We start from the raw sequence: 17,053 nt of genomic DNA on the forward strand, positions 1-17,053 counted from the left end.
GCGTTTGATGATTAATTGGGTTTTAAATTTTGCAGGGCTATCAGTTATGATGTGTCACTCCTGGTCCGCAGGTGCTGGTGCCTAAGAGGGCTGAGTTCAAAGGGAAGATGATTGAGGTGGATATCTACGAGGCAGGAAAACACTTCCTGAAAGGCCGGCCGGTGGAAGACAGTCAGCCTTTCACTCCCTCCATTGCTGCACCACTTCAGAAAGGAGAAGTGTCTGGTCTGATGCAGGTAAACACACACAAATACATGCAGAGATGATAGATGTGCTTAAATACATGCATCGGATCACACTTTTCCAAATTCAGTGCTACAGTACTGTAAATCAATGTGACATTAAAGTAAATACAGACAAACAGATGTAGCAAAGCACAGTCATCACTTCTTGGCTGTACAGAACATTAATTATAGTAAACTGTGCTTACATAGCGTAGACCGTAGAGTATGGAGTTTACTAGATGGTTGACATAAAACAAAAGGAATATGACATGACAATGAAAAGACCTTGGGATAAATCTGCTGTCAGCAACAAATAAAAGATCAATACAGTTACAGCAGCTGAGACTAGAAAGGAAAGGGAATTTCAGGGAATGTAGGTACATCTATTGTTTACACTATACTGCACATTTGTTCAATACAGATGAGTATACAATACAGATACAGATTAGCTGCTGCCGTTAGTGTTATTCATCTTTAGTCGGTTGTTACTCTCCATAACTTTACAGTCAATGCCCAATTCTCAACCTTGCTAACTCATTTCAGTTTAATGCCACTCTGAATTTTATTTGCATCTGTGGAGGTCTTTCAGTGCAGCCAGTTTGTTACAACTCTAATATTAAGTATTGTCCTCATAAAATTAGTGAGAAGTTCAGTGCAGGCTATATTTAGCAACTCTAAATCAGCTGTACTTGTAGTGCGTGTGAACAGAGGTGTGTGTGAGTGTACAGGTGTCTGCCAGATGTGTGCTCTCGTCTTTCCCAGATAATGAGAGGACCTATCCTACATCTGTCAAGCTCTCACTGTGTGTTCGTTCCTTATCAAAACTATAAAAGTTGTGTTTACAACAGGCTATTCAAATTTTGTTCAGTCAGCAAATGAATGAGGTGTGTGTGTGTGTGTGTGTCCACATTTTTAATCCATTCTCGCCGCTGCAGTTTGTGGAAAAGCACCAGTGTATCAGGCGTGAGATAAGTAATTTAAGATAAGCTGTGGCTGGCTAAACTGTCCTCTGTCTTCCTTTCCACTACACACACACACACACACACACACACACACACAAACACCATGTTAATGTATCTGTTTCACTGCATGTTATTTTTCACTCTGACTAGCTGTAGCTTATAGCTCAGGACATGGAGCCACAGAGCCGAATATGATACACTTTCTAATTTCACACTCCATCAGCCTTTACTGCCAGACAGAGAGGGAGGGGAAGAAAGGAACAGACAGAGACATGAGAGAGAGAGGGGGGGGGGGGGGGGGGGGGGTACACTGATGAAGAGGAAAGCAAGCAGAGAGAGTGAGAAATGGATGGCAGGGACTGAGATAAAAAGAAAGAAAGACAAAGGTTTCACAGCAAGCCAAGCGACACGTCACTCAGCAATGAAAAGTTCAGCAGTGGGGACTAGACCTTATAAAACTAGTTGCCTCATAAAGTCTGCAGCCCATCCAACACACATGCTTGCACTTGTTTCCCCTCCACTTCCATTCCCCCACACTTGCACTCGTTCAACCTTCTTCGATGTTCTTACACAACACACATAGGCCTTAATTTTTCTTGGACTGATATAACAGCACATGCACTCTGTTGCTCCTAGATCAATAAATGCATGTCAAACTCTAATACTGTTAAGCACACTTGTGTTTCCTACACACCTACACACACGTTTTGTTGGCCTTATATCTTAAATACCTTTGTCTGAATATTTCCTGATGCCAATTATTACCAGTCCCAAAGTCTCTCAAGGGAGAATGGAGGCAAAGTCATCATCTCCACCTTCAGCGTTGAGAAGAGAATTTATTTAGAGCTCCAGAGTTTAACAGAAGTCACGTTTCCATTACAATTTTTACAATATTTCTAAAGTTTCGGCAAAGTACAATTGCGACTTGCAGGTGTTTCCATTAAAAGGTGTTTTGCATATGAGCTGTAATTCTCGTAAAATCTAGTCCCCCGAGACTCCACTTTGTTTGTGGAAGTAAGATGGACATTCCAAATCTCTTGCGAGCTGGAACAATCATCTCGGTTGCCACTGCTTCTGTTGCAGTAGTCTACAACCGAAGACGAAGAGAGCGAGTGGTATTCCAAAGGCAAAGTCCTTATGTGTGGCAGTGACCATGGATAAAGGATTTCTGGGACAGGATCGTGAACAAGGAATTCACAGAGGACTTGAATGTCCGGTGACATATATTTGCAAAAAAGTGTTTCCATTACACTTTTGCAATATACTTCTACTGTATGTCGACATGTCTGAAAGACCACCTCATGAGAGCGTAAGAACTTTTTCTCGATATGTGAGAGTTTTTTCGAAATGTAGGTGTTTCCATTACCAGTTTTTTATTGCGATATTTAGGTTTAGCGCATTTCTTGGGTTAATGGAAACGCACTTAGAGAACTGGCTTTGTCAGTGTTTTTTAGAATGGCAAGTCGCTGAATAAGACATATTCTATCTATGCTTTCTTAAAGCTTCCTGGTACAAAGAGTTGCTCATAATGACAAAATCTTAACTAAGAATATCCCTTTACAGTTAATCTAGATACTGGCAAAGCTGAAAGTTATTCACAAATCATCTTAACCTTTAAGAGAGCCTCCAAGAACTGCTCGGAGCATGCAGAAGGACTTTTAAGGTGTTCAAGAGTTTCTTCATCAGAGGAGAAAATGGTGGAAAGACAAAGAGGTACAGTAATAAAGATATTCTCCAAATACTGAATGACAATGAGCTACCCACGATGGCATGCAAACTCCACACAGAGGGGCTCCCCCACCCTGAATTCGAACCCTCGTGCTGTGAGGCAACAGTGCTAACCACTACATACCGTGCCGCCACCGTATTTGGATTTGCAGAAGTTAATTAATGGTTGTCTCCGCTGTCCACAGCATATTGGCAATTAACATATTGTTATATTAAGTGATCCCCAGTGATGCTGCTGATGATCTGTCCACAGTCCTTACGACCAGCCTTGGCGGCTCTTAATGACACCAGAGTGGCACTAGAGCACAGTGTTAATAGATAAGTGACCTAATGGCTTAGAAACACTTGTTCCAACACACTGCTTGTAAAGCTCTCTGTCGGTATATGTGATGTCCCTGACAGCCATGTGTCCATTATCTTTATTTACTATTATCACTATTTTAAGTGAACAGGTCTGATACATATATTCACTACAATCTGGCACTAGCATACCCATGTGTACTTGCATATCTAAGCATATGCACCCATGCACACACACACACACACATACTGGTGGCTGGCCTATACATATTTGAAGACCATCTATTTTCTATGAGTCTCTGCGTGAGTCCACCACACACTGAGCAGAATGCGTGTGTGAGATGAATGAATGATTAGGGAAAGGCAGATAGATGCTCACCCCCATGTCTTGCAGCAGAGGCTATAATTACAGGCTTTTGGCAGAGAGCAGGAGAAAAACAGAAGAATAAAGGAGAGAGGAGAAAGATTGCATGATAACTGAGTAGCTGATAGAAAGGCGGAGTCTGAGCTTTGTCATTTCATCTAAGATGCAAAGGAGCGTCGTAAGAGAAAAGTGAGAAAAAGAGAGTGGTAGATAAGTGGGTGATTGGGTAGGTAGAGGAACCCACCAAGGTCTGTAATGTCCGTTTGACGAAAAAAATGAACAAAGTGAGAGATCTATCATTTCTGAGATGGAAAGGGAGATGATTGCACACCAGCCAGCACCCATACTGATGTGTGTGGAAATGAAGCAGTATGGCCGGATGGATAGATGGATGGATTTATAGAGGAGTGGCGTGTGAAAGCTTGTGGAAGGATGGACCTCAAAGTGGACAGATAGATGTGGATGTATAGATGTGACACATGATGGCTTATATGCACACAACTGATGGATGAGCAGATGAATAGATGCATGGATGTGTGAATGTATAGGCCGTTAGAGGAATTACGGATAGATGGATGAGTGGTGAGGATGGATTCACAGTGATCTAATGGCACACTGCTCTTTGTCCGTGTGCAGCCTCAAGATTCATTCCTTTGTCCGGCCTGACATGTTCATTAAAAGGCCTCGGTGTTTTTGCCATTCCATGAAACAAAGCAAAGATTTTTAGAAAGAGAGAGAGAGTAATTTGCTTTTATTGACATGGATGACATCTCGTCATCTGTTTCTCTCTCTTCCTCTCTCCCTCTGTCTCTCTGTCTGTCAGCCCTTCATTCATAGAAACAGCACTCTCCGCAGAAAGCGAAGGACAGTAATGAGTCTTTTAGTGGGACACAATAGCAGAGAAAGCACTCAACAGCACGGTGGAGGAAAGAAAAAGAGAGTGTATCTTCACCAGTCCTCATCCTCAGATAAATTAAATGATAGAAGATGAGGGTGTGTGTGTGTGTGTGTGTGTGTGTGAGAGAGAGAGAGAAAGGGAGAGAGAGGCCCAAAAATGAAACGAGAGAGAGCAAGGTAGACGGAGTGACCAGGAGACAGAAAAGCAGCTTGAGTGCCTCCCAATAATCAGCTCTTTTCACAGCATACTTTCTGGAGGAGACGGAGAGAATAGGAGGGAGAGAACGGCTCTGCTCCTTCCACAAGACAGCAAATTGACAGCTGGTATGAAAGACAGAATAGAAAAGGGGGAGAGAGCTGGGAGAAGGATAGAAATGGAGGGAGACAAGTAGTGAACAACATCCCTCCATGACCACAAATTGGCAGAAAAAAAAAAAAAAAAATGGAGGTGAATAATGGAGGTGAATGGATGAATCTCTGCTGAAGTATGGCATTTCTTTTTCCTTTTCTAAAAGGCCGGTATTCTTGGTTTCCCCAGCCTCCTTCTGTCTTTTTTAAAATCTTTTGTCTTTATATCTGTTTCTTTATTTTATATATATTTTTCATTTTATTTGTGTCCTGTTTCACCATTTTTTCTTCTCACCGCCTTTCTTCCATTTTCCTCTTGCTCCTCTGTCCTCCCAATTCTGTTTTTATCAGTTCTTCCATCTCGTGTGTGTGTGTGTGTGTGTGCGTGTGTGTGTATGTGTGTATTTTACTTGCCTGACATGAATAGGTAGCAAGAGGGAAATATGAAAACACGCACTGCATGGATGTGGTCAATTTATAATTGTATCTTTGTATAGTCTCGTACAAGCTGAGTGGGTGGGATTGCTGGTATTTTGCATCATAATGCTTACAGTACATAAACATCAACACACACTGACATACACCACAGGTTCATTTGTAAAACAAAGCTTACACACACACAAATCTTTGCACACACACATTTATGTATACACATACATCAGTGCACAGTCCCCCCTGGTGTGCATGGCAGACTCCTACTAGCTGCAGGCTATATAAGACACTGGCTGTATACACACAATCATGTAGACAAAACACGGCCAACACACACACACACACACACACAGGCGTAACACACGGAGCAAAAATCTGTATTTCACCCCTAACAATCGCACCACTCCGTGTTGACTGCTATGGATTGTTGCTTTGATGTTGCGTTATGCACACATCATGTTGTCATCTGTATTGTCAGGAAAAGAACAAAAATCAAAGATTAGCCTGTCTTCTCGGGTCGGAATACAGTTAATCCTCTCAAATCTATTTTTGAATTTTTTTTTTAATTTAAAATGTCAAAAGGTTTTGCTTGGCCTTCGCACGACTTTGTTTACTCTAGTAGCAAATGATTTGTTGTGCCTTCAAAACAGCAGGCGTTGCTATTTTAAGTATTTCATTTAGCATGTCAAATTGTATTACATGGCCTGTGCTTTGTGTATACTTGAAGTACCAATGTCACAGTAACAAAGGAATAAATGTTAAACCATCAAAATATCAGTCTATTTCCAGGATTCTTACCTAATATGTCAAATTGTATTACGCAGCCCCATCCTGTTTTGTTTATTTCAAATGTCAGAGGGTTTTAAGTGTCCCTTGCTCTGAGTTTGCTTTTAAACCACAGATGGGAGATGCAAATAACAAAGCACTTAGCCAACAACTGTTAGGGAAAATTAAGATGTTTAGTTATTGAGCATTTATGTTTTTTGGCTATTTCGTCTGTGTTATCGTAAAAATGGACTCTCCCCAGAATGGGCCTCGTAAACAAACTCCTGAGCAAAGTTCTTCAGGAGATGAGTCACCCATGGATTTGTATTTTATTTCCAATTTAACCATGCTTTTAAGCTCAACATGTTGTCTCTACAGAGCTACAGCTGCGGTTTTGTTGTTGAAGTATGTCTCAGCAGTTAAATCTTGCTATTACGATGGTATTTGATTGAAAGGGAAGATAATCTTTATTTATAATCCATGCCCTGCAAAACAGAGTTCTTCTCTCAGACTCCAAGGCAAAATAACAGGTTATGGTTTTAAAAAATCTACCACTCTGGCCTTAGGTGAGCCATTTGAGTACCCCTTAAATATGGTTATCTTTTAAGATACCCACGTGACAGGAGCAGCCCAGCTAACCTGTCAGATATACCCTCAGCCTCAGCTGCATTAGTTTGAGTGGTTTAGCGTCCTATCCCTTCTGCTATTTGGGTAACTAAGTAGAAATTTGTAGGATCTGTAAAGACTAAGATGAGGGTAGATATGTTGTTTGGGTTACTTGTCCGGCATCTCCCTGCACTAATGTGTGGCTGAATGAGGCTCGAGGTTCAGTGGAAGTTCTGCTCCCCCTCAAACCAGACAACAGGTTAATGCAGGCTTTCACTTTCCAACATGTTTCACCAATCTTTAATCATGCTAATGGTATCCACAACAATAGGCTACAGGGGTGACTGTCTTTCCTCACTTAAATGTGTTTCAATGTTCGGATCCACCTGAGAAATGTAATCTGCCCTCTTTAATCCTCAGGCTCAGAAAAACACCTTGCTATTTAATCACCAGAGACACATTACCTTAAATGACTCCCGGGACACAGATTGTAGGTAAAGTGCTTTAAACAGCAAGTTACTTAATGTAATGGTGTATTGTATGACATCAAATTAAAAGTGAAATATGTCCTTGGTTGTCGAACAACCACCTCAGGCCCTTCCACTCTTTGCTTGCAGGCAGCGATGCAATATGACTGAGGTAACAGGAGACATCTTTTATAGGTATACAGCGGTGTCACATTTACTGTAGTCTGACGTGTGTAAGTACAGAAGATGAGAGGCTTTCATGCCTTCTCGATATCACGCTGACCACAAGTGTTCATGTATGTGTGGGTGTATCTGTCCATGTGAGGTCTCTATACTTTTTCCAGTGTCTCAAAGCATCTGTTGTCTGTAATAGTGCCTGTCATGTGTTTGACACATACATGCACACATAACACCTCACTGTAGACATGCGTAGTGTTCTTCTGTATTTAGCTACTGTGACAGTAAACCTTTTTGAAACAATACATCTTGATACGTCTTTGTGAGGGTGTGCTTATGTGTACAATATAATATAAACAATGTGCGTATCAAGTCCAAGAACTAGACCTAGTTTGTGTGTGTTTAAGAGAGACAGAGAAAGAAAGAAACAGAGGGTGTTATGTTAATCTGTCTAATGCATTGAAAGCAACTGTCTGTTAGTTGGGTGGTGCTACTGGTTTTGTGCTGCTCTGGTGCACTTCCCAGTTGGCAGCAGAGGAAGCAGTGAGTGAGTAAACCTTTGGTTCTGGCATTCATGTGGATACCACCTGACATGTTCCACCCACTCAAACACCGTTGCAGACCACAGCACTCCCCAATGGCAGTGCCCCCCCAGCAAGATAATGCACCATGCCACACTGCAAACATTGCTCAGGAATGGCCCAAGGAATGTGACAAAGACCTCAAAGTGTCAACCTGGCCTCCAAATCCCCCAGATCCCAATCTGAATGAGCATCTGTGGCACATGCCATTAACCCACCTCACAACCCACTGGACTAAATGGATTTGTCACCAATGCACATGTGCCAGACACTGCAGGACACCCCCAGAGATCCTGTGTCCATGCCTCGACAGGTCAGAGCCAAGTCCGATCCAAGAAGGCCCCACTTTGGATTAGGGGTACATCTTTGGTACCAGCACATCGCAAGTATCCTTGAGCAGATTGGGACCTGGGAAATTTAGAAGCCAGGACGACACCTTGAGCTTTTTGTCACGCTCCACAGGCCAACATGTCAGGTGGTATCCACATGAATGCCAGAACCAAAGGTTTCCCAGCAGAACAATGCATTGGAACGAAATAATCAAAGCTATTCACTTCATCTGTCAGTGGTTTTAATGTTTTGGCTGATGGGTGTAAGTTGTGATAGGCACACCTATTTAAAGTCAAATGTAGTTGTATGGGACACAACCACTGCTTTTGCTTTCAACATTTTGCCATTACTCTGGAAACTTCATCACAGCCTTACAAGAAGAGACAGAATCCTAAAATAAAACTCATGTATGGCTATCATCGTGATGGTTGATTGTGGTCCAAATTGCGTCACAAAACTGCTTTGCTTGGACACCAGCCATACTGATGACTGACTGGAGTCATCAAGCAGTGAAATACCACAGTAACACCACATTAAATAACTGTGAGCAAACAGTTGCCTTCACCACACAAGATATTTCTCACTCCCAGATTGTTTTATGGTAGATAGAACTGGTCATATTGATTTCCAATCCCGTGGCCTGCAGACACCAGCTTATTCACTGTTGTGTTTATTGCTTCGGTTGACTTGGCTGTAATTTTGCACTTTCTGTTGTGTAGTGGGAGAAAATAGAGCCTGAACAGAGCACATAATCTGCTGGTGAATCTCAGTTTATTGATTATTTAGGTCTTTCTGTTATTCAAAGACAGTAAAACCTATATAAAAGTGATGATTAACCTTTTCATCTATGATAAGCTGTGACATAAAGTGATGTTTGCTTATGTAAACTTGTCTTTTGCATGTGTGTGAGTCACCTCGCCCATGTGTTCACAGTCAGCATGTTCACAGACACGTGGCACGGAGAAACAAGTCGTGTCAAGGTGTAACTTGACAACATGTTTGGATTAGGATGGTGAGTAGCTTCGAGCATGTGTTAAGTGACAACAGGTACACCTGTGCGCCTATACATGGAGTGCGTCAGTGTCACAGTTGCACTGGTGGAGGAAATTTCAGAGCACAGATGAGGAAGAGGAAGACGGAAAGAGAACGTGACTCAAGTTCCCACTGAGCCTCTATTACTCTTTACAAGCTCCAACAAAGACATTTATTTTTATGAGAGATGTGACTTGTAATCACTCTTAATTTCCCTGCTGTCCCTGTGTCCAGTTGAAAGTACAGCTGCAGCTCATTGTGACTGTCACTATGGCTTTGTCGAATCACCCGTGACTAAGGAGCCTGTTACAATATCTGCTGAGGCACACGCGCACGCACACACACACACACACACACACACACACACACACACACACACACACACACACACACACAAACCACTTCCATGGTCTCTCTGTGTCTAGAGTGACACTGACAGCTGGTGAGGATCATGTGAGAAATGTGACCACTGTGTATTGTGCTTTCTGGCTCTCGTGATGTGTTGTGCGTGTCACTGTGTGTATCTTTGTGTGAATATGTCAGTGTGTTGGCGGGAAGCCGCACCAGACACCCAGGCAGATTTTGTTTTATTTTTTTATTTAAAAGGTGCATGTGTGGAATTGGAGCACGAGTTTTTAAGACACAGAGAGACATTTGAGAGCCCTAGAGCTCGAGGGAAAAGTATCTAGCTGTGCTAGTCGGTCTGCACCCCTACCGTAGTGTTAGATGATTTTCAGGAGGATTATTTTGCTCTGTTCTACCGCTGTGAGCAGAGAGACAGAATTATCCACCACAGGCCTCCACGTACAAACACACTTACTCACAAATGCCAGCTCTCTTACTCTCTCTTTCGCACAGACATATGCACAAACTCAGCATGCCAGCTAGCAGGTGGTGAACTATCATTGAAAGCCACATCTCTCATCTTTTCCTGCCCCCTTCGCTCATTTCTTCTCAGTTTTTCACTTCTCTCCACTCCTCTGCTCCCCTCTCTCCCACTGTGCTGACACACACCTACTGGCACTTGGATTTTCACTTATCCTCCCCAGTAGTAATAGATTTTAGACTGTACTATTCAGTCTCTCGCCTGGCACCCCGTTGTTAAAAGACACCTGCAGAGAGACAGATAAATAGATGGATAGAGAGGACTTGGCCTGTCAGAGCAGAGAAAGATAATGGTTTCGACGCTCAACTCTCCCCCCCCCCCCCCAATTTCATCAGTCCTTTGCTCCCAGTCTGTTTCTCGATTTGTCTGTGTCCATTAAATATTCATCTTGCTCTTTTTATTTCTAGAACTAAAATTTGCACTACTAAGTGAATTTTATTGAAGTCTTTCTTTTTATATTCAGCCTCTCATTCAGTCATTTTTGTTCATAAAAACTTATGAATGATAGAGAACCAACTTTTGTGTCTTTTTGTAATCACTGTTGGTTCATTCATCCTTTAATGAATGAGCTAATGTTTTAATCCCACTAAAAGGCGCACAGTATAACCTCACTGAAGAGCTCTTGTTAAATGGATTGGTGATTTGAACCGCTGACAGAAGTAGCTGTACTTATTATGATCACTTTGTTAAGAGGCTCAGGTACAAGGAGCACATGCACTATGACTAAGACTTGACACAGCTACCACCACCACTGTAACAAAAAGTTTTTTTCAAGCATCAAAACAGTGTATCAGTTTCGCCATGTGGGAGTCCTCCAGTGATCCTAACATTAAGCAAATGCGGTGACATCCGCCAGACCTCTGTTACTGATTCTCACTCCACCTATTGTCTGAAGTTACTTTTAGTGACTTAAAGATGTGTCACATAGGCGTTGCCGGTCACAGGATCCATCCTCCATTGTGCGCGGTAACAGAGGAAACCATTCAGCGACAACGGTGAGGAGGAGAGTGGGTGGCAAGGTAGCGTTTACAACCATCAGAGAGGATAGGGGAGCGGACGAATGCGGAGAATAGAGAAGCAGAGGACAGACGCTTTGCAGCTGCTCACGCACACAGCCATGTGCATGCAACATGTGTAGGCGTGCACCAACTCTGAGTTACATACAAATACATACTGTACATACAAGCATGAGTTTGTACTCCACAAAATCTGTTCGACTTTTACTTGTAGCACACAGGTCAAAAGTGCAGTATGCATACAAATGTTCTACGATGGCAACTTTTAAGTGTGCATCTGAATTTTCAACTCATATACAAGGTTTGCCAGCCAGATATTGGACGTGGTAAATAGGATTCTGTGAATTGGCTAAACATCTAATGTGGAAACCAAAAACGGAGGATGAGAGAATCTATCGCAATCCATCGAGAGAGGTAATAAAGACAGATGACACAGAAGGTCATCGAACAAGATTTGATGAACACACTTGAGGGGAGAGAGCGAGGAGTCAATCTGCCTGTGGTAAATATCAAAGCCAAACCTCTTACAGTTATCCCCAGTGAACGTGATTAAAGGTTATTCTAGAAAGCTGCCGCTGATCAATCGCTCAATATGGGCCTGCATAATCTACCTTCGCGGTGATACGGAATTTTACCAACTGTCATGCAGGAGGAGACCTATAGGAACTACCACAAGGTCATCCAGATCGATTCCCTCTCCACTCAGAGATGTTGACAAGTGTTGGTTCCCCCATCTAATTTGTTTTATGCTCAAATTAAAAGAGCCACATCTCGTGCAGTGTTATTTATTTATTTTGCAATCAATTGTGGCTTTGCTTGAAACTGCACCTCAGGTCTCCACTCTCAGACATCAAGACAGAACTAGATAAATGTGTAATCAAACAGAATGATGATCAATGGGGAATAGGCCTGGTTATTAGTATTCAGTGTTTCTATGTACATTAAATTAACAACATCAGTGACTGAAAAATAATTGCCTATTTTTTGACATTGCTGTCAACACAGTTGTTTTAGCAGTAAACATTATGTGCTCATGTGCATTGTTTAAATTTTTATGTCTGACTGTTGGCTACATGCCAGGAAAACAGACAGACTCCTCAAATTCAGCCCAAAGCAGTTTTTGCTTTGGATGCACACATGAACTCTGACTCTGTTTCTATAGGGAACAGCTGTATTATACTTTAGTTATACTTGATATAGGACCATTTTAGTTCATCTTTAGTAACTCTTAAACTTATCGTACTGCTGTTGTTACTGTAGTAGGCACTGGTTTTTGCTTCTACTCCTTGAAAACACTCTATCTTGGATATTTGTATATTTTGCCAGATATTAAATACCCTATTGTTCTAAAACTGGGCCCAGTGAGTGACCCTGACCTGGGGAACCCACTGGTTGTCTGGTTGGTGTTGGTTGTGAATCATTAAAATTGTGGTTACTGTACTTAGTGTTACTGCAATTCGAAGCATTCTCTGGCACAAGGATTTCCTTCGGGATATGTAGAGTTCTAATGCAGCACATTCTCACTCCGACCTCATCACAAATTGATCTTTTGGTCATTGACTTTCCACGTCCACATACGATGTGCAAGGTACCCTGGGTGCGTTGGTTGTTTTCTCCAGATACACTTCCGTTTTCACGGGAAATTTAACATTTACATGCAGTCTCTTTTTAAATAAACGCACTACATTGGTACAACACCACGAATCAATACCATTTTTCCTTCAACACCAAAAGCATGTGGTTGGATTTAGGAAAAAAGGACAGGGTTTGGATTTAGAATCTTAGGTTAAGTGAACATCGTTCTCTCGGGTGAGAGTCGGTGTTTGTTGGACCCATCCACCACCCCTCCTGTCCACCCCACTTGGACTTTCATCGCCTTAACTTTCGTTCTTGTCCCCCTGGGTTCCCTCCTGACGCCGCTGGGCACCGTTAAACTATAACGGCAACCAGCCACGTATCATGCTGACGTGAAAGGACACCTTTTTCATTGGTTTATGACGGTAGGGCTGCAACAGTTATTTTCATTGTCAACTAATCTGTCGATTATTTCTTCGATTAGTCGACTAATCATTTTATCGAAAAATGTGTTAAAATGTTGAAAAATGTCGGTCTGTCTCTCCCAAACCCCAAAATTATGTCATCTAATATCTTGTTTCATACTCATGCCAAAGGGTTTTAGTTAACCGTCATGAGAGAGTGTGTAAAGCTGCCGATATCTGAACGTAAGAAGCTGCAATAAGAGGATTTTGGGGTACTTTTATAGTATTTTCTATGAAAAATGACTCAAACCGATTAGTCGACTACTAAAATAGTCACCGATTATTTTAATAGTCGATTAGTCATCGATTAGTTGACTAATCATCGCAGCCCTTTCTGACGCTGCAAGTCACTGCCTAAGTGCCGGATTTCAACGACTTCGGAGTGAGACCGTGCTCTCTATTGAAATTAATTTAATTAAACTGTTGCAGAACAACGTGAACATGGTGAGCTACTGAGAGATTAACTCAAGCACTATCACAGTCACAGCCTCGCTTCGGCTCTGCTAACACTGTAAGCTAACTCTTGTCTTCTCCAAGCTCCCGGACGTAACTACATCACAGTGCACCTTCCTCAACATCAGCTTGATTCAATAGACAGCACTCTGCAATAATTGGATCACTACAAAACTGCATTAACCGCTTTACACAGAGATAATGGCATCATAATTGAAATGCATTCATTTGCATAAGCAAATGGCTGGTGTTCTGAATGCTTTCATCCACAAAATATCGATATAAGCAGTCAGTATAAAACTCTGTTTATTATTGTCTTAAATATCTAAAGGGAAGATGGAGAGACAGAGGCTGAGAGGATGAGAGACACACAGGAAAGTGAAAAATATGATAAAGCCCGTAATTCCCCTTTTCTCACCTAAATGATGGGGCTGCATCCTAATATCAAGTGGCATCAATAGATATATAAATGTACATAAATGATCAGCAGCAATGATCCATGAAGGTTAGTCATATACCTCCTCACTTAAATGGCTATTTGATGAAGAAGCAAGGACTGACTAAATTGTGATTTGGTGGCAAAATAGACTTCAGATATTTGTTGTTTTGATATTTGGTCTTCGTCTTCCTGCCCTCCTGACAGTTGATCTTTCTCTCCTGCCCCACTCCTCTCAGCATTGCTCTTTCACATCTGTCACTGTCACATCCCGTCAGTGGCAGATTTCCTTTTAATGGTCCAACACACTGAGGCTAAACACAACTCTCTGATTACAGACATCTGATGCGTTGGATCAGCGGCCACTCTGCTGTCAGGCATCCCTGTTTGATTTGTGGCTGTGGTCAGTTGATTTAATCTAAACATGATCCCCTAATTATGAATTATGGACATAACTTGTGCGGTAAGCTGCAGCGGTCTGTGTGCATGAGTGTGTGGTAGAAAATATACCAGGGCCTTTGTGTGGGAGTCTGTGTGTTTGCACGCATGGGAGGAATATTTACTTTAAAATTCTAATATCTGTAGCTGATCCTGGAATCAGTATTTCTCTGCAGAGAGGAGCAATAAGCAAAGTCCCCCACCAAGAAGTTGGCAAGTGTTAGGATGATAATAAATAAAGTCAGTCTAATGTGGTTGTTTCTTCTGTATGTTTCCCCTCACAGGAACAGAAGGCCAATGGCATCCATGGTCCTGCTTCCTCTTCGGCGTCTTCATCTGTTTTGTTGTTCGGCTCGTACAGTCTGGACAGGGAAGCAGTGAAGAAGCTGGGAATCGGGCTCACCTTGGTGGCAGCCATCTTGGCCTTCATCGTAGAGAAACTGTACTGATGGAGCAGCTGCAAACTAGAGAATGGCTGCGAAGAGGGGAGAGGATGGTGACATCCTAGGAGCCTAAACAGAAGGTGCTGAATAAAACTGTCTCCTTAGATCCTGTGACACAGCTCACCAGCTCTTATTCAATTTTGAATGAACCCAAAGAAGAAAAGAAAGATGGAGTCAGTGAAACCAACACAGAGGATTATTTAAATGTCCTGTGAGATTTATGTTGTTTTAGTACAGTTGGATTTTTAAAGTTTTTCTTTAATTAAAGTGCATAGCTCACCACTCTGCAGTGGTTAACTGTGTTTGATTGAAACAAAGTGATGTCAGTGTTTTCTTAGTTATTGAAGGAGGAATAACCACATGGGCAATGAGAGGTCAGCTGTCATCACAGACACTTTTTATACCAGCCTCTTTGGTACAAATATCCCCCGACATTAGATTTTAATCACAATCTGTTTCAAGTTCTGATTCTGTTTCATATTTCTGTTTCATTACGAGGGTTGAACAGTTTCTATGTGTACGCTGTTTCAGAAAAACGCTATGCTTTTTCTAGCGCTCACTGCTGGCTGCAGCCCGACGTGCATAAACTGGTAAACACATATTTTGAATCATGGTTTTTGGGGTCTGTGTAGCTGTTTCACAGATAAATTAAGCACAGCTCAACTAGTTGATGCTCATGGAAACACATTCTGGTCCTCTGTACTAGAACAAAGTCTGGGGGATGATGAAACTGTCCGTCACTTTTCAGCTTGCAGAGATACAGAGTGATTCCCAATGAAATATCCAGCATATTTAGTAGAAGTACTGAGCCTTTTCACACATAATGTTTAATGGAGTTTCCCATCCTCGTGATGATGGATTGAGTCATGCTTACTTTACAGTACCTTATTTTACTCTGTGGAAAGAAGTGTGTGTATAATACTCTGTTAGAGGTAATTTATTTTTGAATAAGACGTGGACAGTATATTTTCAGATCTTCATGACAAGCTTCTTTCTTTGTGTCTTTTAAAGTGTTTTAACTTGTTATCCTTTCATTAAAGTGGTCCTCATTTTGTCCTACAGAACACCACACACCCAATATGATGTGTTTATTTGCATGTGGTGACTTGCTTTGGTGCCAACGTAAAGGATTGTTTCATATTTTCTCACCTACCTGTAGTGGTTTCAAACTGAAATCCACCTCATAGATTTCTGCTGCCAGCTCAGTACAATGAAGGTAAATGGAAACAGAGCTGTTAGCATTGCTAGACATCACTGGAGATTAATAAGATCTTTTTTTCCCTTTTTTTTGTAGGCCAGGTGAACAGACCCTGTAATACAAGTACACTGTTGATATATGGGCTATTTGTGGTGTAGCCATCGTCTGAGTCATTACTGAGACAGACGTTTTTTGTTTGTCTTGATTAGCATTGTGGCAGCCATCCAAAACAGTATAATAAAGGAAAAACGCAATTTGTCATGTGTGAAGTGATTGATGACTGACTGACTCATTGAATTATTAACTGCTGAAGTTTTTACTGTTATTATTTTTGGAGAGTCCCGTGTCTCCGTGCGGCGCTGTGTATCGCTCAGTTGTTGTCATGCATAGAGTCTGTTTGTGTTTCTCTCTAATGTCTCTCTGTTTTGAGGTACAACAGTCCCAACGTGTGCTCTGAAATTTCCGACAGTTAATAATGCATGCCCTAATTTATGTGTCGCATTGCACCGACACGTGTCTCTGTCAGTATGTCTGCATTTTTATCTGTGTGTCTGTGTGTGTGTGCATGCCCTGCATATATTCCTAGTCACAAGTGTCTCTTTCAGCTTGTTTGTGAGCTTGTTTCTGTGTCAGGAGGTGTGTGTGTGTGTGTGTGTGTGTGTGTGCGCGCCTGCACTGTCTGATGTAGTGTCTGTAGTTTCCTGCAATGCTTAATTTAGCAGAAAGCCAGCATGTGTGCATCTGTGTGTATGCGTGGTTCAGGAGTGACAGGACTCATCACTCTCTCATTCAGAAAGCCCTGTTATTAGACATACCACTGTTTGCTGCCTACACACACACACACAAGCTTTGTATTATCTAAGTATACGGTGCGTGTCACATATTCTGTTGACACACACATTCATGCATGTACCCTTGCTTTTTTTTTTTT

General features: G+C 41.9%; 1 protein-coding gene across 1 annotated transcript in view; it reads left to right on the forward strand.

The window, feature by feature from the left end:
* Positions 1–16,376, forward strand: part of cdkal1 (CDK5 regulatory subunit associated protein 1-like 1) — a 295,150-nt gene extending 278,774 nt beyond the window's left edge. Inside the window, exons 14-15 of the mRNA XM_050045680.1 lie at positions 72–236; positions 14,766–16,376. Of these exons, the coding sequence (XP_049901637.1) occupies positions 72–236; positions 14,766–14,930 (330 nt within the window). The 3' untranslated portion in view covers positions 14,931–16,376. The remainder of the gene's footprint in view (positions 1–71; positions 237–14,765) is intronic.
* Positions 16,377–17,053: the final 677 nt, after the last annotated feature.

This window comes from Epinephelus moara, chromosome 6 (genome assembly GCF_006386435.1).
Source record: "Epinephelus moara isolate mb chromosome 6, YSFRI_EMoa_1.0, whole genome shotgun sequence".
NCBI classification, from domain to species: Eukaryota; Metazoa; Chordata; class Actinopteri; order Perciformes; family Serranidae; genus Epinephelus; species Epinephelus moara.